The 26,690-nt window shown below is 31.9% G+C and overlaps 1 protein-coding gene and 1 long non-coding RNA gene across 2 annotated transcripts in view; one reads left to right on the forward strand and one right to left on the reverse strand.

Annotated features, from left to right (window-relative positions):
• Positions 1–200: 200 nt before the first annotated feature.
• LOC146998475 (uncharacterized) lies at positions 201–6,001 on the forward strand. The gene is made up of 3 exons (XR_015039313.1): positions 201–284; positions 2,830–2,919; positions 5,870–6,001. It is a non-coding gene; the product is annotated as an uncharacterized LOC146998475 (long non-coding RNA).
• Positions 6,002–8,885: 2,884 nt separating this feature from the next.
• Positions 8,886–26,690, reverse strand: part of LOC118185686 (uncharacterized) — a 92,583-nt gene continuing 74,778 nt past the window's right edge. The window contains exons 2-3 of the mRNA XM_035355575.2: positions 16,730–17,050; positions 8,886–11,023 (exon numbers count right to left, since the gene is read on the reverse strand). Coding sequence (XP_035211466.1) covers positions 10,599–11,023; positions 16,730–17,050 — 746 coding nt within the window. The 3' untranslated portion in view covers positions 8,886–10,598. The remainder of the gene's footprint in view (positions 11,024–16,729; positions 17,051–26,690) is intronic.

Below are 26,690 nucleotides of genomic sequence, written 5' to 3' on the forward strand. Positions count from 1 at the left end.
AATTTTACATTTCATTAAAAATGAATTCGGCATTATTTAACTATTTCCCTATTAATTAATTAATTAGATAAAGAAAAAATTAGGAAATAGTACTGTTTATTACGGAATAATGTAGGATGTTCTACAGAACTATATTCTTTCGCGTCATTGCACAGTGTATCCGGCAAACTAATAGTTCTTCGTGTTCTTCCGCAAATCCGTAAACATCTGTCTGATTTGAAACGAAATCCGAAATGGCTGCGCCATGAAGTTAACTTGTATGGATATTTTCTGTTGCATGAAAGGTAAGTTCAGTTGTAATACTTGTATGTTTACTTTTTTTGCTTTTCGAATTTATGTTATTTATGTCATTTTGACAGTTAAATGTTTCACAGTTTTATGAATTGTTACCATTCTGTCGTGAATTACGTGTATCTCAGTGGCTGGCTGTCTTTTCAAATATCTAATTTGCCCTGCTATCCAAATGTTTATGACTGAATTTTTTTTAGTCTAGTTTATGCATTCAGTTTCAAAATAATATGTGTGATCAGATTGCTTATTATTTTATTGCAGCAATAAATTTATGTTAAATAGTTTGAACAATTGTATAAAAATAAGAGTTTGCATTGTTTTGTCCAAAATATGTATGGTTGAAACATTATCTTAATCTAGTTTGTAATTCAAGTTTTTTGGGGGGTACTGTTCTGTTTTGGGACCAGAATCGGAAATATATGAACCTGCGATCGTAAGTATGTGCATAGATGTGTATATGTAGACACACAAACATACAAATATACAAGCATACATAAATACAATTCTGAACCCGGTCCTGATAACAGAACAGTACCTTTTTTTAATCTTTTTTGAATATTTTATAAAAGGATTAAGCATTTTTCAAACTGCATATCATTTTAAGATTCGACTTGCAGGAAGACAAAATATGGTCATTCAATCAAATGCTTATGATTGCTTTTAACATTTTCTCATAAATATTGTTTGCATTTTTATTGTATTTTAGATACTTTAGTTATGTAAAGTGAACATGAGAATATTAGGAAAGCTGAAGAATATGAATAGCTACCATAATACATGTATTTTTTCATCGAGCCCATTGTTTTAGAAACCAATGCACCATTATTATATGCTGGCTTATTTTATAGTTATTATGCAGTTTAATTTTATGTTCATGTTACTGTAGTATTGTCATTATAATAAAAGTATTGATAATTTTTGTTGAATCTTGCAAGTTGCCTAACATTCAGAATTATTACTACCGAATTTTAATGATAGGTTTTTTCGAGTTGACATAATCTGTCTGATAAATAAAATAAACTGGTGTTTAAATTATATGCATTTCTCTTAATGTTTCATTGAAAGTGAGATGGAAATATAAATGCTATCCAGAAAAATGAATTCTTTTTGCCTGAAATAACAAACTGTACTAAATGATTGTTTATTATATCATTTTAGAAATGTCAATATTAAAGTTTCTTCCCCTTCTCTTCTTTGATTTTGAAATAATTTATAATAAAATAATATATGCATAAGTGTAATTAATGTAAAGTGTTATTCAATAATATAATTTATTTTTACTGATATTTTTATATTTCTTATCTGGGTTTTCTTTTGGTGTTAGAAGGAGGAAAAGACGGTAATGTTTTAATTAAGGAAATAATTAAAACATTACAGTCTTTTAAATAACACAATTACAGTAATGTTTATTGAAGCAATCAGTACTGTGTGATTGCCAGTGATTGAATAATGTTAAAATGCATTGTTCATAAGGAAATTTGCTTATCTTTGTGTTATAGATTTTATTTTGACACAAGCTGAAATTTGAATTATTGGAAGCACTTTGAAAAACCAAATTATTTCCTGAATCATTAATCAGGCCAATATATAACATACAAATTTTCATACAAAATTATTTCTTTGAGCATATTATAAAGAGCTCATTTAATTTTAGTATTTGTACAAATTTTAGACAAAAGTAGCATGTAACAGTTAAAGATTTATTGAAGCCTACTTGTTATTTGTGGTAACAAAGAAGTGTGAAAGATATTGCCACATTAGCGAACATGACGATCATTGATGCTTAGTTTAGTAATTTAATAATATATTGAGAAATGCTGGGAACTTTCAGAAGTAGACATTTCGGAAATGATGGGATAAGAAATTTACATGGTTTTATTATTTATTCTTTAGTTAAGAATGGATTTTAGATGTTCATGTGAAAGAATTCTGTTTAATTATATGTGAAAGAAGAATTGTTAAAGTTTGGCATTTAAAAAATGAATTAATAATATGCAATTATCTTTTATTATACATATATTACTATATATTTCTAATGCGCTATGTAAATGTCAGTGCTAAACAATTGAGATACTATTGTCAGGGCAATCTTTTCTTATACATGAAAAATTCTGATACTTTCTTATCATCTGCCCTCACAGCTTCAACTTATGCTAAAACAGCAAGAGTATGCACACTATAATAGCAAACTATGAATATGCATACCACACACATGTATTTACATGCTTTATATTTAATCTTTATTTCTGAATAGTATTCCATTGAATGAAAAATATGTGAATATTGACCCAATGTATATATTTTTGTGTGTGTGCATCCTAAAATTTCCTGTTTCTTATAAAGTGCTTATTTGAATTACTACTTGTGAACAGAGCAGTAGATATGAACCATAAACCATTTTGCCAATTTTCACAGCTTTGCAGATAGTTAGAAAGCACCAAAATTTGTAATAATGTTAAGTTTAAGTGATGTTCTATACTTTTGTGTTAATTTTTCTATTCTATTAATTCTATTACTGTGTTATCAAACTTTCTGCAGGAATTTCAACTGGTTAAGATGTTATTACCATGTGGAGAAGAATTTGGTTTTCAAGCTAGAAAAAATTGCAGCTGAAGGATTTTGTAGAAGGTCAGTCAAACTGGTTTTAGTTAATTATAATTTAATTTTGGGTGAAGAATTCTCAAATTTATTTATCATAAGTGTCTAAAGGTCTTCTAAATTAAATTCTGCTTGTTTTTGAAATTTTTCATGACATTCATTCTTTGATTATTATTATTATTATTATTTTTTTTTTAAATTTACTAACTTATATCCAGGCACATAATGTTGCATTTAATACCATACCTTAAATATTGTAAAATGTTAAAATAATACATTTCACTTAAAAATGTGGTTGTGACAGTAAATTTTCTGTTACATTTAATCATATCTTTAAACATTGGTATACATCATTTTTCAATAATCTGTATATTATTTTGTGCATTTCTTTTACATCCAAGATCTGGCATATGACTTGCTTTTCAAACTGATAACATGGTGTATTAATGTAATCTAATAGTTAAAGTTTACTATGGAACGGGCCAAATTTAATAAATTATTCTTTGATAGAAATTTATTCATGTGTTCAGTGTGTCTCATCTCTTTAAATTGCTAAAGTAAATTTTATGTACTTGCATTTAGGAATTTTGACTGTATCAGAGTAATTTTTTTTCAGTTATTATAACATGCAAGGGAAAAAATTCATTCATAGCTCCGTATTTAAAATTAGTTAATTAAAGTCCTTAATAAAGAGGGACGTTTTGTTGTTTTTAATGTCGATAGAGTTTAATTCAAAAATATGCCACATTAAGGGTTACTTTTTAACCTAATTTAAAATTTTCATTACTTTAACATGTCCAATAATTGTTATTTTAACTCCGATATTGTAATAATATCAAAATTCCTTACTTTTGATAGGTAATCCAAATGTAAAACAAGAAAAGAAAAAATTAAAATCTAGAAGTATATTTATTTCATACCTCTAACAAATAAAAACAACACAAGCACTTTTTACTGTCTATCTGCATAGTGTGGCATGTCCCGTAAGACTGAGATTTGTATGGTCAAATCCATGTTTCAGTTAAAGGAAAATGCATGCACAGTCTTCTGATTTTCCCTTCGATTAAGGATTCTGTATATACTAGCATAAGAAATATATTAGTTAATGCAGTGTTATACATCAATATTTATAGACAATTATTGTGGCTATGTTTATTATAATTTTGTTCACTGTAATGGCTGGAGTGCCTAAAACATCATGCTGTGTAAACAAAACTCAAATCTTCATGTCTGCATAGTGCTCCACTTGTGTTTAAACCACTGAAATGGTGATTATGGTAGAACATCTTTGGTAAAAATTTACTCTACTGTAACCCTTGGCAAATCGTTTCTTTTTTTTTTATATCAAGATCGTCACCTGAGAGGATCGACACCAATTTCAAGGTGGCCGCTACACAAAACCAAAATAAGAAGTCAAAGACATACACAAACTCTGTGTCCATGTACACATCGACCTATTAAAACAGAGAACTGCACAAACTGGGCATTGTGCACTGCCTTAACTTTGTCCATGTACACATTGATCTATTTTCACTTTAAGAAAATCAAAAAGTTGAAAATATCATAGTTACCAGAAAAAATTCGCCACTGTCTTAACACACAGACAACCAAAAATACACAGAGAGGAATAAGTTACCAAAAATACATATTTCCTAACATAAAAACATTAAACAACAAATCTTTTAACAAAAATTAACACACAGAGACAAAAAAATAAATGAAATGTCATTTTTTTAACATACCTTTTTATTCACATGCATATGTTTAGGCTTCCCACCACCATCCCCCAGGTAAGCAATTCAATTAAATTTTTCGTCTCTTAGTCACCTCAGACATACTCAAACAATGGTACCCACACCAAAATAATAAATGCATGTTCAAAATACAAGACCATACCACTTCTGTGCAACCAAACACAGCAATTGAAAAGAATGGTAAGAACCAAAAACCTGGGACCGTACAAAAGGTTTACTATTAAAAAAAGTAGCTAAATTTATCACAGCACGTTGGCAATATTTGCAGAAATAACTCCTTTTTATTGACAAAAAAAAAAAGTTTTTTTTTTTTTTCCAAAGGCTACTTTCGCCAACATTATCAACATTAGGGTTACCGAAAAACTTATTTGACGCAATGGGCTTCCACATTTCACAAACAACCAATATCACTTTGCGATTTTTTTTCAGACAGAAACCAAGGTGTACCATACAGTGAAGATTAGCCACATCTTCATTTACTACTGTTACAAGTACTTCTTTGGTAAATTTCTGTGGTTAAATTCAAAAGTTTAAAATTGCATTAACCTGATCAGATTCAGAGTCATAGCTAGGGTTTTCAGCACTCAGGGACAACTGAGATTTTTTTCATAAAATATACTTTGGTAGATTTCTGCAGTTAAATTCAAAAGTTTAAAATTGCATATTGCTTATCATGATCAGATTTTATTTTCTGCACATAGCTAACAATTACTTATGTGTTGTCAGATAAATGTTACCAGATGCAGTTAATTATTTTTTACTTGCCAATCTCATGAGACAAGTTTTATTTGCTCCTGCAAGACTTTACTTTGTGTTGCAAAATAAATTTATTCTCACTCTTTTTGGACTTGCCTACACATTAAATTTAAAATAGTTTTATGAATAGGTAAGATGTAATTATCATAATTTTGTTTCTCTCTTTATCTTGGCAACTTTATATGTTGATTCAGTATCCAGGTTACCTACCAGTGGCTGATTGATAAAACTGCTCATATGTTCAGCTGGTGGTTTGAGTTTATTTTCTGACATAAAAAATTTTAAAAGGCATCCCCCATGTTTATTTTACTATAATCGAAAAATCAAATAATTGCTACTCTGTTTATAGGTACTAAATGTTAAAATATTTTAAATGCTTCCTTTAATTTGCATTCTAATAGTCATTTGTTTAAATTTAATTATGAATTATATTCACATATAGTAATTGTGAGTGTTTTTTTTAATTTTAGGTGCTGTGAAAGGCAATGACAAAGACCCAATTTATCAAGAGTTCTTATATACATAAGAATACATGGATATAAGATTGTTTTTCATGAATTCAAATAAAATGTGATAAATTGGATTAATAAAAACTATTTTGAATTTTGAAAAGTGTTTTTCCTTTGTTAATCATAATATAGTGCTATAAATTTCTGAATGTGTTTATTTTTCATCCAAATAAATAGCTTTACAAAAATTTGTCATATTAATAGATATTGCATAATTTAGCATTATTATAAATATTTATTATAGCAGATTTAGCTGAACTACTTTTTTTTAGTGTCTTTGCAGATGAAGTCACAAAGGTAAGTGGTTAGATATTTTTCTGTATTCCCCATTAAGTAATTTTATCTGGTAAATTACCATTACTTATATACTAAAAGTGAAAGAATAAGCTTTCCTTGAAGATACAAAAATTTGCAGATATTTCAAAAAATTGGTATACGCAAAAAAGTTCTTAAATTGCCACGTATGCGAAACTGAAAATGTTATATATGAAATAGTTCAGAAATATAAATATTTTCACTATTTTTTAACTATAATTCACTGCATTTGTTATATATAATCACAGTTTAAGGTAGCAGTGCTTTTCTCACTGTGATTTCTCATGTATTTTGATTCATAAATCCACGTATTTTGATTTCTCTTTTGAGACAGAATAAAAAATGAACTAAACATTCTCGTTGACATTGAGAGTTGAATAAAAGCTCACCTCAAAATAAAATGAATTAATAAATTTATGGAAAATTTTACATTGCATATATTGAGCAGAAAGGGTAAACTGAATATACTTAATGGAATTAATAATTGGTAGAGTTGATAGCAGATTAAAATGCCTTAATTGCATGGTAAACAGTAGATCTTTTGAAGTTTTTCTATGTTGCGTAAAATGCAGATTTAAATTTTTGATATTGATTGTCATATAAATGGCAATTACTGTTTTATTTTGCTCTGAAATGAAAGGTTAGTAATAAAATTCTGGATGAGACAACTTTTAACATGCGCTAGAATTTACAAAGTTTAATTTGGTGCTGATTTCAACTGGTAAATTTCATTTTACTGAATTTTGCATAAGATAATACCAATGAACCATTGCAAATTTTTTTTTAATCTAAAAGGGCTATTAGTTTTGAAATATGACTTCATATCGTCAGTCGTAAACTTGTTTCGCTTTTCATTCAAGTCTTGCCATTTGGCAAAATTTAACATATTTACCTTTAAAATCTAATATATTATTTACTAACAAGCCAAGCTATTTAAAAGCATTACACACAGTTCTTAACAATGCTTTTTTTAATTTTTAATCTGATTGATTTAAAATGCATTTAATTCATGATATATCTAATTGAAAACATTTTAATATTTCTACATAATTACATGATATATTTCTTCATTTTTCAAATATATAGAAGATATATAACTTTCTGGTGTCAGTATCTTATAAAATGTTTTGCTATTTTCACTGCCCCATTTGTATTGATAATCTATGCATTCATAAACTTTTAGCCTGAGTGACTGCTAAAATCTGAGGCCTTTCAGATTTTTTTTTTTAATTGTGTGAGCAGAAAGATAGAATTTTAGAAGAGCTTCTTGAGTTACCTTTTGAATGATATAAAGAATTGTTAACATAATGTCAAATTTTTAGAACTAAATATTAAATATATAAAAAAGCCTGCAGCATTCTCATGTTACGAAAACATATTTATTTATTCTGAGGCTAGGAATTGATTTAGTTTTAAAAATACAATTTATTCCTTTTAACAATTTCCCAACAGTGTCATCAAAACACTATAAATTCCTTACATGTTTTAAAGAAAGATGATTCATTTATGTAAAGATTATTAAATGGGTAATTTTATTTTTCAATTTTTAATACAAATTAACTGAAATTAGAAACTGATTTTGTAAAATAATTTAATTATGAATAATTCAATTTGGGGGCTATTGGATGTTTAGAAATGATCAAAAGATTTTTAATATCTTAAAAGCAAAATTTTCAGTTTTAATATTTTGTATTAATAATTCATTTTAATTTCCTTGCTCAGTTTTAATATATTCACAAATTCAGATTTAAAAACAAAATAAGTTGTATAAATATTTTCAACATTTCTGATTTTTCCATAGTAACCATAGGAGAACGATTTGAGACTATCTGTGTAAAAAAAAGTAGGTTTTAGATCATCACACCTTCACATACTTTCACTGGAATTTTCCTCTGTATATATACTGGGATGCGACACTAAGCAGTTGAGAGTATGTATTTAAGAGGTTAAAGGGATATTGTAACTAGTGTTTCAAATCCTGATAACATCCCATACGCTGTCGGTGGGACGTAGATAGGATGTCCTAAGGATATACTGGGACGTGACATTAAGCGCTCAGGAGGATGAGTTTAGGAGGAAATTGGGATATTACGGGATGTCCTGAGGATGTAGTAAGTAGAACTTTAAATCCTAATAACATACCATATGCTGTCGATGGGACATAGATAGGATGTTTTTAGGATATAATGGGATGTGCTTAGGAGGTTTGTGGGATGTCCTGAGGATGTAGTAAGTAGGAGTTCATATCCTAATAACATCCCGCACGCTGTCAATGGGACTTGGTTAGGATGTCCTGAGGATATCCCGGGATGTGACATTAAGCACTCGCGAGGAGGTTCGCGGGATATTCCGGGATGTCCTGAGGATGTGCGCATATCCCGCAAGCAACATCCTTGGGATATCCCAAGGATGTTGCTCGCGGGATATGCGGGATATGTTTTTGTGCTATGTGGGCGTGTTGCTGATTGTTTCAGCGTGTTTATCGTAGTTTTTTGACGCCTGTAAACGTGTCTTTGGAACTCTCCTATGTAACACTGACGAATAAATTGTGTTTTGATTCTTCATTAAGTTTTGTCATCAATCACTCCAAATCTACGAACGCGTAGAAGGCAATAGTTTTTTTATTTTTATGTAAGAATAGAAGCAAAAATCCAAGACAAAATGAAAATAGTGAAGAAAATGTTTAATAACTTAAAAGATGTGTTATTTACAAAAACATTATATACATACTTAAATGATATATGTTAACTTTGTCTCATATGTACATTTACAAAAGAGATGAAAAGTCATCAATGATGTATTTCCTATTAATAATTAGGACTTCATTTTATTCCTTGTTTGATCACAAATTATACTAAAACAAATGATGAATTCTATCGAATAAAAACCGTACATATTATTTGCAATAAAACAAAATTGATCGCGATGTGCAGAATTAGTACATTAATAATAAACACTATAGTATGACAACCTTCCATGGATATTTAATACCATATAAAAATAACATCATTCAAAAATTTAAATAATTCATTATCATTGCATGATCAGCAGTTTTTTTTTCTTTTTTCTTTTTAATCAACGTCACTAATTTGTGGAAACTAATAAACATTCTCATATAGGATCTCTAACTTTGTGAGATGTAATTAATCCAGTAAGTTTGGCTTCAATGCAATAGACTGGTATTGCTACAAATAGCCGCCTTTGACGCAAACAGATCTTTTAGAATTTAAATAAAGAATACATATGAAGAGGAAGTATACAACCTTCTTATCATTTACTTCTATGTATACAGTTTATCACATTAATCATGATTCTCGCAGATAAATTTCGGTTATAAATTAAAATGTCATAGCTTAATATATATTTAAATACATAAAATAATAACTTTTAATACAGAAATGAAGTTTTGTAACAAAGACATAAAATTCATCTACATTTCAGCACAATTACATTAATAATAAGTTACTCCTGAAGAGGTTATAAATAATTATAAAAGCAGTTTCTTATACTTGAAATATCTCATAATTATACAACTGCTAAATATACAAAATTTAAACTAAAAATAATTTTATATACTTAACAAAAATGTATTGTTTATCATTTTTTGCATAGATATATTTAATTTATAAGATTGGTCATTGCTTAATATGGATTTAAATACAAGAAGTAATAAACTGTTAATACAATGACTTCTATAATAAATCCATGTCATTCGATTAAATTTACCACAATAACACTAATATTAAGCTCTAACTTATGTATTAGTTACAAACTATTACAAACAGCACATATTTAACATAAAATATTTCATCACTATACATACAACTGTTAGAAAATATGAAATTTATAGTGAAAATATTCTTAGGTACGTATAATCCAGAATCATTACCTAAAAGTAGGTATTTTCCATAATGTCTCAAAAATAATTCACGCAACAATTTTAAGTTTAGGAAAATAATTAAATATATTGCTTCAACTAAATATCTGCTCAGTTTTAAAAAATTGTTCAAACAGCACTAACTTGAATCAATGAGTTCACTTGAATGTACCATTTCAAATGTGATTAAAAATTTGAATTTGCCACTTTGCAAAATTGGCAAAATGTATTTTAAACAGCGAATTTTTTTACTCAAAATATTGCTTATCACTTATCTTTTCAAACAGGTTTCTTTTAGATCTATTAACTATAAACACAGTTTCAGCTGCACCAGCACAAACGATGTTAAAATATATCTAATTCATAAAATAACTGTTGCTTTCATTGCGTTTATAATTACAAAACAGCAACACGTGTTAGGTAATACAATTCATAATATCACTCGTCTTGATAAGTGCCACGTAGTATTTGATCACAAATGAGTTATCATCCTATATATCAAGTGCTGTCAGAGTTCCTGTTTGGATACATGACGTGGACGTATGATTGAGAACACTGACTGAGAGATTCCACTTCAGAGTCACAATCACAGTGGATGTGCACAGGAGGTGGGAAGGGCGCTCTGGCCTGTTTTAAGTACCCCTGCTCATGCTGGTGTTCGAGTGCACCATACTGTTCTATATAGAATCGATTACTACGTTTGAGCATGACGGCAGCCACGATTCCAATGATAATGAGGCTAATGATACCAAGCACAAGAACAGAAATGTAGACAGGGCTGACAATGTGAGGGAGGGAAGACGTCGATTTCGACTTGGTTGGAGCATAGAAAGAGGAAGAATCACTTGCTGTTTCTTGTTGATTAGATGATGATATTTCAGCAAGGACAGGAGCTGGTCTTAGACTTGTTTTTTCGGTGAAACCTAAACAAAGATTTAGAAATTCAAAAAATTAAAATACTCAAAATGGCATATTTAACAGCTTGGAAAATGTCTCAATAATAAAAGATATGCTCTTTTTTAATAAATTGAAAAAAATCCAGATATTCTAATTACGTGAAAACAAAATTATAATAAATATTATTATAATAACAGTAATAAAAGAAGGAGTCCGTGTATGTGAGCATATTGCATAGCAACAGATCAAGAAAGCTCCATAGCTGAGAAAGTAATACTAATTTTAAGCACGCAGTATAAGAAGGGTATCGATCAAGGATTCTCAGCCACGGAGGAATTCCCCCAAGGGCGGAATTTCATAGTTCCAGGGGGGAACACAGTCAGCCTTTTATTTACCTGTTAAGCACTTATTTTTTATTTTATGAATATAAAAATCTATTTTTATTTATTATGCACAGAAAAATCTATTAGTTTTTATTTTACGAATATAAAAATCTATTTTTATTTATTATGAACAGAAAAATCTATTTAGTTCTAGTTTTGGTATTTATCATTTTCTACACTTTTCCTTGTTTAATTTATACAATACGTGAAAAAATACTCTAAATAAATATACATACATTTTTGAAGTGTTGGAAAGAAGAGGGGGGAATGATCGTCTAGCAGTGGTAAGAAAGAAAAGATAAAAAAATTATACCACTACCCATGCAGTTCCCCCCCTAGGGGTCGATGCAGAGAACTCTGTGAAGCTACTGGCTAGGATCTGTACCTAGGTAGTCTCGGCCACTGGGGCATAAAATTCATGAGCTTGGCGGTTCCAGAATTCCAAAGAAAGGTCATTTTATACGGCTGGACTGCGAGGGGATTGGCGAAGACCAGTGCCCTGTGAGGAGAGCGGTAATAACTCTGTAATCCGCCAGGCTGTTGGCCCACCGTAGGGGGTGGTGTCCCTCCGGTCAGAACAGAGGTGATAACTCTGCACTCCGTCTGGTGCGGTTGGTCCACAGGGATAAAGGTCCAAGCCCGTGTAGTACTGGCAGGTAGCATATATGACGACAGTCAAATCTCCAAACGTGCATGTTCCAACCTTCTGCGAAACCCGAGAACCGGGAGTGGTGACCCCGCGTGCCCGGGAGGTAGCAGTTGGTTACGAGAGAGTTCTTTTGAAAAAGTCAGCTGTTTCGGTAGTGTGGGAGCTGGGACAGTAGCAGGTGAATATTCTTATTTTCTTCTCTTTGACAAACTACCGACTGATTGACCCACCTCCCGCCGAATACAGAGGTTTCCAGGGGTTTCACTCCGTGTCGTGCCGTAATCAATGAGTGTTGGCCGTACACGTATCTAATGACTTACCCATGCAGTGTCCATTCAATAAATTTGAACGAAAATGCTTCGTTCAAATTTATAGAATTCGTGTATCAAATGCTTCGTGGGGTTTTCATATATGCACTTTTTGTCGTATAATCCTTTAAGTGGCCGCTGGCTATTCATTAGTCAGCTTGCTATAGCCAGTGACTTGCTTGCGGTTTTTCATTTCTCCTCCTTTCCGCTATATGGATGGAGTGGAAGAAGCAGTTAATGAAGGGAAAAGTCCTGTTTAATTGTTTTTTCCCCTTTCGAAATAATGGAAAGAAAGTTTGCACTTCCATAGATCAAATGCATATCGGCGATCTCAGACTTCTTAAAGCGTTACGTACTACTTGAAATCAACATGGGAAATGGCAATTTACACTATCGGACAGCTATCACCTTCCGATTTTCAAAAAACATCATATACCACCTCAATGCACTATTGCCCCACACATACCCCATTAAAACATTTGCTTATTTCGATCTCCTCTAACTTGTTTTTACAGTTTTTGCAGATATTTTATAATCACTTTTTATACAACTGAGAATTAGCATGAATATTTGTAGAAATTATTAAAATTTGCAAAAGATGGTTCTAATACAATATTACGCATGTGGTACAGATTATTTTTATAAGTATTAATCTAAGAAAATGGCTTGTACACATCGTCGTAGCATTTTTTAACCATTTACCAGTGATAAAAAAAGCAGATTCGTAATGTTATATGTATGTAAATGGATTGGATTATTCAATTATGGCAAATCACACGAGGGCTATCAGCCTAAAGGGAGGAATACTTTCGTGGAGGACTTTCTAAGGGAAACTGGCTCGTATACACGTTACACATGGGGAAAACCACGAAAACGCCCATGCAGCCAGACCGTTCGCGGAATTCGAACCTCGGGACCGAACTACCAGTGTTCAGCGTCTTTACTGTTCGGCCGCTGGTGGGCCCGTACGTAAATGGAAAAGCATTGTTGTGTTTCAAAGTTTCATGAAGAAGGTTCTCCAGTTGAAAGAAATATGTTTTATTTTATATTTTTTCTGCCGCTTTAGGAAAGTTGACTCTTTCATTAATACACAATTATAGACCTAACTAAACTACCTGAAATGTAACTTCTGATTTCTCTTATTTTCTCTGCTTAAACCGAACTATGACCCTTACCAAACATAATGTAGTTATTAAAATAAGTTTTTACAAATAACAAGTTTTTACGTATTTACTATAAAATGCAAAGAAATAACTAAGAAAATTAAAAAATGTTACGTTTTTATAATTTTCTTGTATAGCAAATGAAAGTTATGTAAGAAATATGTATCTAATCCAGTGGCCTTCCAACTTTGTACATTCATGGAAACCTTAGAGTTTAAGGGTTTTATGGCGAACCCCCTTCCACACTTAAAAAACTATACCTTAAAATAATATTTACAGTAGATCAATATGTTATAGGTACTTTTTGTAAAGACAATGAAAAATCTTGCAGTTTTTATTAATCAATTTTAACATAAAATTAATGTAATTTACTCATTAACAACCTAACTCGTGCCTCCAGGTGGTATCTACCATTGCCTTATACACAGTCCAGTCTCATTAATGTGATCACCTTTCAAAAGCTTGAATAACCACCTCTTGCAAAGCGGACCGCTGCGTGACATGCAGGAAGAGAGTCAATTAGGTTCTGGAAGGTGTTTACTGGGATGTTAAGCTATGCCGACTTCAGTGCAGTGACCAGCTGCGCTTGGTAACGCAGTTAAGGATCCACGGCGCAAACAGCCTAATCTAGGTGGCCCCACGGATTCTCGATTGGTTTAAGTACGGGAGTTTGCTGACCAAGGAAATACGGTCAACACATCCTGGTACTCTTAGAACCACGCACGCACACTGCAAGCTATGTGACTCTTCGCATTGTCTGCTGGTAGATGGCATGATTCTGAGGAAAAACAATTCACATGTAGGAGGTGGGCATGGTTCGCAAGAACAGATGCGTATTTCTGTTGATTCATCGTGCCTTCCACAATGATGAGTGCAGCCAGACAATGTGACGAAAACATTCCCCAGACCGTAATGCTCCCTCCTTCAGCTTGGAACCTCCGGCAATTGTTGCAGCTGTTTGCTTTCCGACGTTTCACGCAATATGCGCTAACGTACATTTGTCCGATGGAGCGTAAAACGCGATTCATCTGAAAAAGCCACCTGTCGACACTCAGTGGACGTTCAGTTGCGGTTGTGTCGTGCAAATTCCAGCCTTTGTCGCCGACGAACTGCAGTCAGCATAGGTGCTTTAGCTAGGCGTCTGCTGCGGAGGACCATACTCAGCAACGCTCGCTAAACCGTGATTGAGGAGACACTGTTGGTAGTTACTTAGTTCATCTAGGCGGTCAGTTGCTCAACAGTTGCACACCTATTCGCCCGAAAGCATCACCTCAGCTGTCTTCTATGGCCCCCTAGTGCACCACATTTGCCACATCGCTGATTTTGGATAGTGCGATTTTGTCATACACGGTGTACTTTAACAACGGCGACACACGAATAATTTACAAAATTAGCCCGTTTCGGAAATGCTTCCACCCTTGACCCCAAAGCCAAATCACGCCTTTTTCGACGTCAAATAAATCGCTCGTTTCTGCATTACACCAACGATTGCAATGTTTCCTGATTTTCTTGGATACCCTTTATAAACGTTCCACTGCATTGTGCTCCCACCTGCCTCCTGTGATTAGTTATTTCACGTTGACGACAAAAGTAGGTAGTGGTCACATTAATAAGATTGGACTGTGTATTTCATGACAGGGTTGTACTTGCCTTTTTTCTTATACGAGCTATCAAATCTAGCTCTATTGCTATTATCTGCAGTCGTATTTCATATTATGTTTTAATTTGTTCCTGTATTTTGTTTTGGTTGCCACATATGTTGAGAAAGCTATTTCACTTCAATGCATAGTTCAGGATAGTATTAAAATGTTTATAGTTCCAGATAAATAAAATATTACAAGATAGGTATTCTGTGAATTTACAACTAACATTTTTAAGAGCTGCTCTTTCTTAAATTTATATTTTAATGTCACATCTGTTGATATATCTATAAGGTGTTGTTCCCTTTCCTTCACTGGCAAGCCTTCTGATTTATCGTAGAATTCCAATGGATTTTTTATCAAGTTATACTTAGCTTTTTCTTCTGGAAACTTTCTTTTGTATTTTTGTACAATTGAAAAGGTGCTCCACTGTAAAAGTTTTAAGACTGTCGTCTAAAATTCAATTAATTTTCTATTAGGAAACTTGTTTAGATTTGCAAAGCACTGCACGTCATTCTCTTTTATATTTGGTGAACCACACATTTTAAGTTTTAAAACTATAACTAATCATAACCATAACCAATATAACTAATTAATCCTCATATTTCTTAGTCAATAAGCACTAGTCAACTAGTGTGAGTGCCTTATAATTTTCTTTTGGATTTTTTAATTTTGTTTCGAGGAACCCTGTGGTTCCGTGGAACACAGTTCGAAGACCGCTGAAAAAAACCATTTAAAACAGTAGATACGTTTTTAGAAAGAAATATCGAAACCTGGAAAAATCTGTCCATTCTAGAAAAAATAATTGTTAAGTCTGTTGCAATGATCTGCGCATCATTCAAAAAGTGTTCAACTGATGTATAATTATACGTACGAGCGATTTCTAAATTACATTGTTTATTTTTAACAGCGTTTACGCTTCGAAACGAAGGGGTAAAGAAAGAGCTACATTTCTAAACAGAAGAATGAACAATCGTTCGCTAAGTGGAAAGAAGTGCGATGGATTTATAAAATAAAATATTACCAGATAAGAGGTCAGTAAAATGTTTTCGAAGGAAAATGAAGAATACATTAATTTTTCATTGATTTCCTTTTTAACACAATGATGAGTTTTTGTTTATTGGTTACTGATTTAATGATGATTTTTTTATTTGAAATAAATGATATGTACTTTATTATTACTTTCTTAATACTTCCCTGGCATTTTGAAAAAGTTCTAATTTTTCGTGGCTCTTTGAAAATTTATATTTTCTCTAATTTTCCAAAAGTTTTCAAGTGAACCATGAACCATGCATTACATGGTATGAGTTTGACTCGAGAAAGAATAAGGCTTACTACTAATCAAACTTTCAAGTAGGTGATTATGGCGAATCAAGCAGCGTATAAGAACCTGATATAAACAAGAAGGCTTCCACAAGCAATGGCAATGCTTCTTACTTACGGCATTTATTACCAGCTGACAAAGTTCAATAAATAATGTAGACTCGATGACAGTGGCCAATGTGGAGACGTGGTCTGTATCCAGTAACTGAGAAAATAAGAGCATTTGCAATAAAAAGAACGAAAGAGTTCAGCGTAAATGATTTTACCTGATAACTGTTCTTTATGAATTATGGAAGTTTCATTTTCTAAGCTATCTTGAACGAGCCACGGGGGTGCTGTAGGAACAGCATCTCGGTTGCACATGTTGCTATTGCAGCAGAGTAGCACAGGCCATGAACCTCTCGCAATTGCAGGTTTCCGGTTTTCACACAGCAGCGGTGTTTTACTTGATATACAACCTCTTACTACAGGATGGCTCCCATCGCGCCGGTCTAAATACTGGCTGAAGCACATGCCTGTTGTATTGCAGTTTTGCATACGATGTTCAAGGCAATGTGTTGTACTGCATACGCAAGTGATACTTATACCTGCAAAAAAAATATGCATGTTAAAAGTAATTTTAATGTGCGTTTTTCACGGAAAATGTGAGAAAATTTATATGGTAAGAGTAAATTTGGAAAAGTCTAAAATTATCACAATCAAAATGTAAGACTTCTTCGTATCCTTAGAAAGAATATAATTGTTAAATATTCGAAAGACAAGTAAAAAGTTAATTATTTGTTAGTTGTTGAATATTAAGGAATTAAGGTGACAACGGAATTTTCCCACTTTCTCCATATGCTACTTAAATACAAGTCCGTATCCCTTTAATCTTAGACAAATAGTCTCAAACTGGCGGCTTGCATGTGGCCCCTGAAGCATTTTATGGGGTCTGCAAATACATTATCCATAAATAAATTAACTTTTCAATCAAATTAATTATTATGGAGAGAATTTGAACAAAGTTTTGGTATTTTAATGATTTTTAGTTTAATTTTACATTATTTTTATTATCAGTAATACGAACGGGAGTAATGCCCCAGAAAATCTACACGAAATCTACGAATTGATATAAATTTTATTCAAAGATTTGAAAATGCAGACTTGATAAACTTTTTAGCGTACATAGGGAAAGTTAAACCTTCAGTTACGAATTTTCACAACAAGAATAAAAATCGGAAATACATTTACATGTGAGCAGTTTTTTTCCGAAGTTGAAAATGAAAAAGTCTAAAAAAAGGAACGAAATAGACCAAACAGTATCTATAATTTGTAAATAAAAACTGTTTCTAGTCATTTTTCTCCAAGGTTACAATTTTTATCAAAATCGAAACGCTATGAGGTGTTAACACAGAAGGTTGTAGTAAGAAATAAAGAAATTTATAAATATTACAAATATATGTATTTTTCTGTATGCGTCAAAGAAAAATTAAATGAATAAAAGTAATAGACTATTATTTATTCGTTATTATTTATTCTCAAAGTTTTTCCGTTTATTTTTACTTCTTAAAATTAAACTTAAGCTACTTGGTAACTAATTCAACATGTCAGAATTATTTAAAATAAATGTCAGTCTGAAAATTTAATATTATTAGCTGTAAGTTTCATTGAATTACACACTCTAACCAACATAAATTTCTTGCAGATCATTAGATTTCAAACAGAAAATAAACATAAATTGGAATTTTCTCTTTTGTATTATTACTGCTAGATCAATTTTTAAAATGGCAATGAGAATCAGCTTAAGTAGTATGCAAATTGCTGATAGATATTTAGTATATAAAATTTTATTTAAAAAATTTGTTTTGTTTCAACAAAACTTTTCTTTTCTGTGAAAGAAAATACATCGGCCCGTTTACTCCTTTTAGTCTTGCATTCGCTCCGCATGTAGTTTGAGTTTCATACCACTGCCTTAGGCCAGTCACAGCGAAGTCTCTTTATATCTTCACCTAATGGACCGCGAGTGCTCTGCCATTTCGCCCAAAGAGCACATCTGTTTACAATGGGTAAAAATTAATTTAAACATATCGAAATTAAATTTTGAGAAAATTTATCATAACCGGGAGGGTCTATTATACAGCTGAAATAGATGTACAAAAATTAAGTTTTGGTTAAACAACACGTAATTTTTAAATTAATTAAACATTAAAATTGCAGTGGTCTTCAAACTGTGTTCTACGGAACCCCAGGGTTTCGCGAGTTTTAACTGCAGGGTTCCGGAAGTCAAAATAAAAAGTCGAAAAGAAAATTATAAAGCGCTCACACTAGTTGGCTACCGCTTATTAATTAAAAAAAGTGAAGATATATTTAGTTACAGATTAGTTTTAAAACTTAAAACGTGGTTATCAAATGTTAAAGATAATGACGTGCAATGTTGGCAAAACTAAACGTGTTTTCTAACGGGAAACGAACTGAATTTAGACGACAGTGTTAAAAATTATACAGTGGAGCACCTTTCACACAGTTATAAACATTTTAACACCATTCGGGGAATAACGCATTTAACTTAAAAAGCTTTCTCAACGTATGTGGCAACAAAAAAAATATAGACACAAGTTAAAAGCAGAATATGAAATGTGACTCCAGATAACATCAGTACAGCCAGATTTGAAAGTTCGTATAAAAAAAATACAAGCACACATCTGTTACTAAATAAAAAACAAAGATAGGTGACACCTGCGGAACAAGTTAATGAGGAAATTACATTAACTAGATGTCAAAATTGTTTAATAAAAACTACAATAGTTTCCTTTATTGTGTTTACATTAAGTACCTATAACACACTGATCTACTTTAAATATTATTTAAAGTATAGTTTTCTAGGTGTAAGATGAGTTTCCCCGTAAAACCCTTATAGTTCTAAGGGTTCCGTGAATGACAAACTTTCAAGCCCACCAAAGAATCGCATTTAATATATTTCTAAATCATGTCGTTAAATATTTTTAAATTATGTCATTTTTTTGTCAGAAATACCTCCGCGATGATTACTAAACTAGCAATGAATCACAAACCATAAGTTTCTCCTAAAAAGGGAGGGATGAAAGAGAAGAAGAAAAATAAGTAAGATATTTCTAGTGCTTAAAAAAATATAAGAAATATTCTGAGGGAGACAACGATACTTCATACGCATAGAAACACTAAACCAATGACCATTCCATTTAAAAAATAAACAAATAAATTTCACGAGTACATCGATGTCGTAAGTTTAGCACTACTTCTTACCAAAGCATGAAGGAAAATTTAAATCATATAATCTGAGATGAACTTTAAACTTGCAGTTACAGGTAGAGTGATACTTACTTAGCTGTTGAATAAGTTTATCTAAGGGGCTTTCACGCTTTTTCAAAAATCAGTTAAAATACATAATATATGATACGCAAAAACCGAGATAAAATCAATATTAAAATTATATAAATACATTTTAATCATTTAAGTAGATTTTAATGACTTAATGAAATGTTGATTGAATATGAATAAACGTAATTTATAGCTTAACACTCAGCAATGTTAAATTATGCTTTATCTATACAGATGTTGACTAGATGCGAAAAAAAAAATTTATATGTATCTCCATAGAATATTTTTCTACTCAAATTACAGATAAAGGTAACATTCCCATCATTGAAACGGAGTTTTCTTAAGAATCTTTAATACGCAAGTAATACATTTTATAGAATTTTTAGTTAAATCGAACATACAGATTCGTTCGCAAAGGATTTAATGGCGGTTCAGTAAATAGTTGAAAACTCATGCATTCAAACTTGAGAAAAAAAAAGTTGGAAACGAAAAGAGCTGCATAATGAAGTTTTTCATTGCCTTTTCTCATGATTAAATAAAGACGAATGCAAATAAACGCTATAAAAAGCGGTATATGAAGTCCCTTCTTGCGCTGAATTGGACAAAAAAAATTAAAGAGGATGGGGTAAACTGAATTGCGTGAAATTTTAATAATTGAAGTATTTACAGATTCCACGTTTCTACTTTAATTATGTTCCCACCTTTTTTATAGCCTTGCCTTTTAACTATGCTATTTGATTAAACGCATAGAAAAAAAAAAAAAAAAGGTTTAACAAAGCCACGTATTTTTGTGGAAAAAAAAAGGGAAAAAGGGAAAAAAAATATCCCTTCCAGCCCTCCCCCCCAAAAAAAAACTTTTAGTTTTCCTGTCTGAGCATTTCTAGATTCTTTTGTGCTTTTGTCTCAAGTCCCGCTTTCCCGATTACGTAATAACAAATGTCTGTTGCCATTCAAACGAAACTATTTCCCCATTCTTTAAGAAAAATAAAAACAGCCGCAGCAGAAAAATAAACACGCTTTCGAATATCACAAAACATAATTAAAGAAAATCATTTGGTTCTGGAGAAAAGCAAACACGGAACTTGGAATTTTTTGAAATTTATTTATCAAAATTTGCGCACAAAGAAAGCAAACACGCTGCGAATGCTTAATTGAGCAAACAAACACGAAAGCTTACTCATCTTGGTTCGCGATATTTTTACCTTGAGATTTTTTTTAATTCGCCATTTTTTTAAGGTAACTCTAGTTAGTTCTACGCTAATGAACTTAATAAATGCTCGGAATAGCTTGATTTCTCTTTTCTTCACCCTGTCGAACTCTTTTTTTCTAACTTCCTCCCCCCCCCCCATTTTAGGTCTTCTCACTTAGAGATAACGAACACTAGAGGGCGCTCATTAGTCGTATGGTAAAAAGAATGCTTTTGTTCACTTTTAGTTGCTCGAAGTTATTTTGTAGTCAATGACTGGAGCTGGCAACTAAGTTTAAGAAAGGTTCTAATAAATAATTCGAACATTCTTGGAGAATAGTTAAACGCGTATAATTATTTTTTAAAAAAATCCGTGACCGTTTTTAGTAATCAAATTACTTATCCAAATGATATCGAATTAATAATAAAATTACAACAATCATCATTCAGATTACCTTTCAGCTGATCATTTAGATTTCTTTTCAAAAATTGCATTTAATTTATTTTAGTTATTTATATTTAAGTGGCTGTTAATGTATTTCTTTCTATCATATTTTTTTTTTACATTCTGCCTTCGAAAGATTTTGGTAAATACATTTTCGTAGCTTCCATAAGTAAGGCTACATATTTTCATGTTTTGAAAAGTAAATAACTAGTCATTTTGTTCTAGCAGTGGCTTTGGATTAGTCCGTAATTATAGCATCAATATGGAAGTTTTCGAGTAGAATATTTACATTGTCTGAATCAAATCATATATTGTAGCTTTCGACGAGGGTCATAGAAGATCCGAGATTTCGACAATCCCTACAAAGCTGTAGCAGCCATTACAGTCGGAACAAATTTTCAGTTTTTGAAGATCGACGAGAAACGTTCGCCCAACAGTTCTAATCAGAAGACAAGAAACATTCACAGGATAGCTGTAATTTAGTCTTCTGATAAAGGGTACGAAAAGTACAGAAAATTCAGATTTTTAACCGAAAATGATTCACAAGAATGGCAGTCTTGCATGGTAATAGATTCCTTCAATTTCTCTTACATCAGTTTTCTCCAACAAATGTAAAATTCAAAGAAACGGCTCACAGCAACCTACCATTCATTATGTACTTTTCTAACTTTTATGGAATTTAGTGGTTCTTAAATTCGCCTTACGTATGTTAAAGGCATAATTTCAAATGCATTCACAGAACTACTGTACAGTTATTGAAAGATACAGCCATATAATTCAAATTTCGTTTTTCTAAGTCTAATTCTACACCCATTTCCTCGTACAAAAAAGAAATGATGTTTTTGCTACTTATCCTTCTAATATGAAAGGAACTCCATAAGATCCATGGCCAAGATATAGGAAATGCCTATCGTTGGCCAAGGTCTTAGGCATTTTATGACAGCATGACATTTTCTCAGCTGCCATTCACTTTCGATAAAGAATACTCTGGGGGCATGGATCCAAAGGTCTACTACCCCATTTTTTCTACCAGAACACTCCAAGGAACTTTCGGCTCAGTGGTATTTTAAATGTCCCGTGACTCAAAGAAACTATACATTATAAAGACCCATGCCTTCTCCATAGCTAATCACCTCATCGATTAAGACTGCCTTTCTGTTCATGTCTATCATAACACAGAGTTAATGAAAACGAATGATTCATTTTTAAGTGAACATAACTATGAGTGAATTAATGAGTGAATTAATTCCTTATGAGTGAATTAAGCTAATGTATATCAAATTAAAAATGAAATCTCCATCACTGAAGCGTTACACAATGCCATGTTTTCTTAACGATATATTTCTACGTTCTCAGCGCATGATCAGTACGGTGCAGAGAGTCTGGTAAGTTCATGGTCCACAGCTTTTTCATGCGATATTTGGTTACAACCTTGCACGATCTCAAAAAAATTGTATTGAAAAAAATTGCTCTGTCATTCTGAGGAAAGTGTAAAATAGGACTTCAAAGCATGGCATTTTGGAATCATCTTGATGCTGTTCGCGAACCTAAAAGGAAATTAAATTAAAAAGAAATATTCACCAGGTGAAGCTGCTTAATGGCGATCATCGTTTAAGTTATGATTCGGATATTTTTATCGAATTCCTGAAGTCCCGCCCTTTTGTATACGAATTAAATGGAAAATACATTGATTCTTATGATCAACAATCCTGTTAGTGTGATCAGAGGACTGAAGAAAAATTTGATATAGACTGAAGTACAATCGCCAAATAAAAGATAAAATCATCAAATTAAGTTTAAAATCCAAATTACCAAATTACATAAAAAATGTCGCCAATAAGAGATTCATTAAACATCTCAGTTTTGATTTTAATCAAACATTTAAAATTAAGCAAAAAACAACATTAATTTGACGGAGATTTTCAATAACCCGATCGATTTTATGGGGTTCAGACATAGGTTCCTCTTCTTCAGGAAGGGAAAAAAACAGTTCTCCAGAGGAAAAAATTCCCTGAAAAAAAATCTGTGACAAACTAGGATTTCTATAGTGCTAAGTTTTAAATTTTACATCTGCAAGTTCTCTTCTAATGAGAGATGCACTCCGAGAATTAAGATTTAAAGTCATCAGTTAAATCATTTCTAGAAACATTACAAACCGTTCATAAATGAACTTTTGCATTAAAGAAATTATGAACAGTTCATACATAAACTTTTGCGTTTGCTGCTGTAAAAATGCTTATTTATATATTTCTAGTTATATTTCTATTAAATTAGCTAAATTCCATTTTTCTTTTAAAGGATACCTTTCAAAGGATACCATTGTTTAATGTTATCAAAATAGTTGTGTTCGAAAGTTATTACATTAAGCGGCGCATACTGCAAATAAAACTAGGAAATTTAAAATTAACTGACATAACGTGGCGGCTATTTTGCTATTAAAAAAAAAGTCGAAGGCGATTAGTGTTTTATTCAAAATCAATATTAAACTAATCATTTTTATTACTCGCCCATAATTTTAGATTTCATATTGGCTAGTTTTTCTGTCAATTTGAAAATTTGGAGATATTTTTTTATTTCTTTTAAATACTACTTATTACGTTTACCGGCGGCCGAGCGATAAAATCGCTGAATACTAGTAATTTAGACCTGTGTTCGATTCCAGGCAAACAGCTAGTTGCATGGAAGCTAGTCGTGATTTTCCTCATGTGTAAAAAGTATACGAGACAGTTTCCCTTAGATAGTTCTTCCCAAGGGCACCCCTTCCCTTAGGCACATAGCCTTAGTGTATTTAGCCGTAATCAACTAAAACCAAACTACTTAGCAAATTTCGGAAAATAAGAAGAAGAATTATTTTGAATAATTGTATGTAATAATACCTTCATATAATCAGATATTAAAAAAAATTGCGAGCATATAGTAAAGCGTACAGTATTAAGAAGCTGTAGAGGAAATATGAGTGGCAATCAATTCACTTTCAAACTTGAATTACTCAATTAACTCGTTCAAAAGTTGAAATTAATATTATAATGTCACCAACGAATTTAATTAGTATGTACTTTTTACATTAACATCAACAGCTTCTTCATTTTTTACTAGTACATTCAGTCATCCTTTCCTTTAATGTGTTGCGTTTATATATGATTTATATTTCTCAGAGAGTTTCCAATCGGTCTCGACAGGTGGAATTAAAGATGTTATTAATATCTTACTAACCTCGTTCACTTATTTTTGTATACGTAATGTTACTACATATTAATTACTCAACTTTTAGCGATACTTACATATTAACGCGACCACCTTAGTAGAAGTCGCCAAATTTTCAAAATGTACCAAACTCTGCCGAGGGCTGCACAAAGCCGAGTCTTCGCAATTCTCTGGTGTTTTTCAAGCGGAAACAGATCATGTGTACTTCGGGAGAAGAATAGAAAAAAAAAAAATTTGCAGAAAAATTTTAAGAAGAGTGTAAGTGTTTTATTTTTTAATATACTGCGTAATCCTTATTTAATAATTCTAATCTGTATTTTAAATTGCTAAAATATGTTTTCTTTTCACATGCTGATAATGTTTACCGACTTAAGATAAGTATCGATAGTTTGGAGATCTTTCTAAAAAAAGGGGTGCGAAAACTACCAGCTTGCGCCCGATAAGTAACTTTCGCCATCTATAAAAAATCGCCAAATCGAGCCAAGCGGTTGCGTACACTTTTAACTCTTTACTCCATAAAAAGATGGGTAGTTTGGTTTGTTTAAATATGGGCAAAACTTGGCAGGGCTATCTGCCTAAGGAGAGGGTTACCTTCGTGGAGGACTTTCTGAGGAAAACTGTCTCTTATACAAGTTACACATGGGGAAAATCGCGAAATCGCCTATACAGCCCGCCCGTTCGCTTGTAATCTAACCTAGGTCGGAACTACCACTGTTCAGCGACTTTACCGCTCGGCCGTTGGAGGATCCATAAGAAGATGGAAAACAAATACACTTTACAACTTTTCCTAATACCCTATTTAAATTAGTTGTGTTCTATTCCGAATATCATTACATCGACTGTCACCATCTAATGCTACGAGTTCAACAGATACCGGCTATAACCGGGGCTAGCCCGTGTCAAGCATTTAATGGATATCGGTTATAACCGGCACTAATTGTGAAAGGGTTCATATTTTATTACGTTCTTGCATATATCTTTCGTATGGACAAAAGTAACACACATATTGGGAGACACCACTGAAAGACCAGAAAAAATTATCAATAATTTATAGAAACATGGTACCTTTAGCAAAATCAAAAACGATGGTTATAACAGTATTGTCTACGCTCATCTCTCACAGTATACAGCAAATGGAAACCACAGTTTGAAATTTTAGATCTCTGAGGAGAAGAAAAGGGAATAAAAATGATAAATAAATTAGAACTGGGTCAGTTAAATCCAGGTATTGATAACACTGAAGGATATTCAAATAGCATTAAGACAGTAACTAAATTGGAACATATAATATAAAGACCTTATTTACAACTTGTTCTCTTAACAAAGATATTCACTGAGATTTTTCTAACAAATTTTGCAAAATCTGGAGAAAAATTCATTTATACGTCATTCTACGCTTCATAGCCTCTGATAAAAGGCTTCATAGCTTTACGTGCAAAATTCGGACAGATGTGCTGAACAAATATTGAATATTTTCTTTATAGGACAACACGGCCCCAAACAATTATCTGTAGAAAGATATACAACAAATTTGATACTTGAGTAAGAAAATATATTTTCATCATCAATTCATTTCGACTGCGTTATATTTCTAAATATGAGCTATATCTTTCTTAAGTTAATCATTTCAATAACAATAAATAAATAAATAAACAAATAAAAGAAATCGAAACAGAATGGCAATCTCTAAGTATTTTATTGCAAATACTTATTTTGAAAACAAACACTATTATAAAAGATAAAAAGCAACACATTCAATTTAAGGTTGTATGGTTAGGCTATTTAATTACGGTAAGGGCTATATGACTAAAGGGAAGGGTGCCTTCATGAAGGGCTTTCTAAGGGAAACTAGCTCGTATCTATGTTACACATGAGGAAAACCATGGACACGCCCATGCAGCTAGCCCATTCACCTGGAATCGAATCCAGGTTGAATTACCAGTATTCAGCGACTTTATAGCTCGCTTGCTGAAAATTAGTAGGGATGCTGCATATATCCTTTTGCAGAAAATTGCACATAATATCTTATAAAGGAAAAACTCCCAAGTATTATAAT

This window comes from Stegodyphus dumicola, chromosome 2, assembly GCF_044657685.1.
Source record: "Stegodyphus dumicola isolate Sdum_Otavi_A_Nest chromosome 2, ASM4465768v1".
Classification (NCBI taxonomy): domain Eukaryota; kingdom Metazoa; phylum Arthropoda; class Arachnida; order Araneae; family Eresidae; genus Stegodyphus; species Stegodyphus dumicola.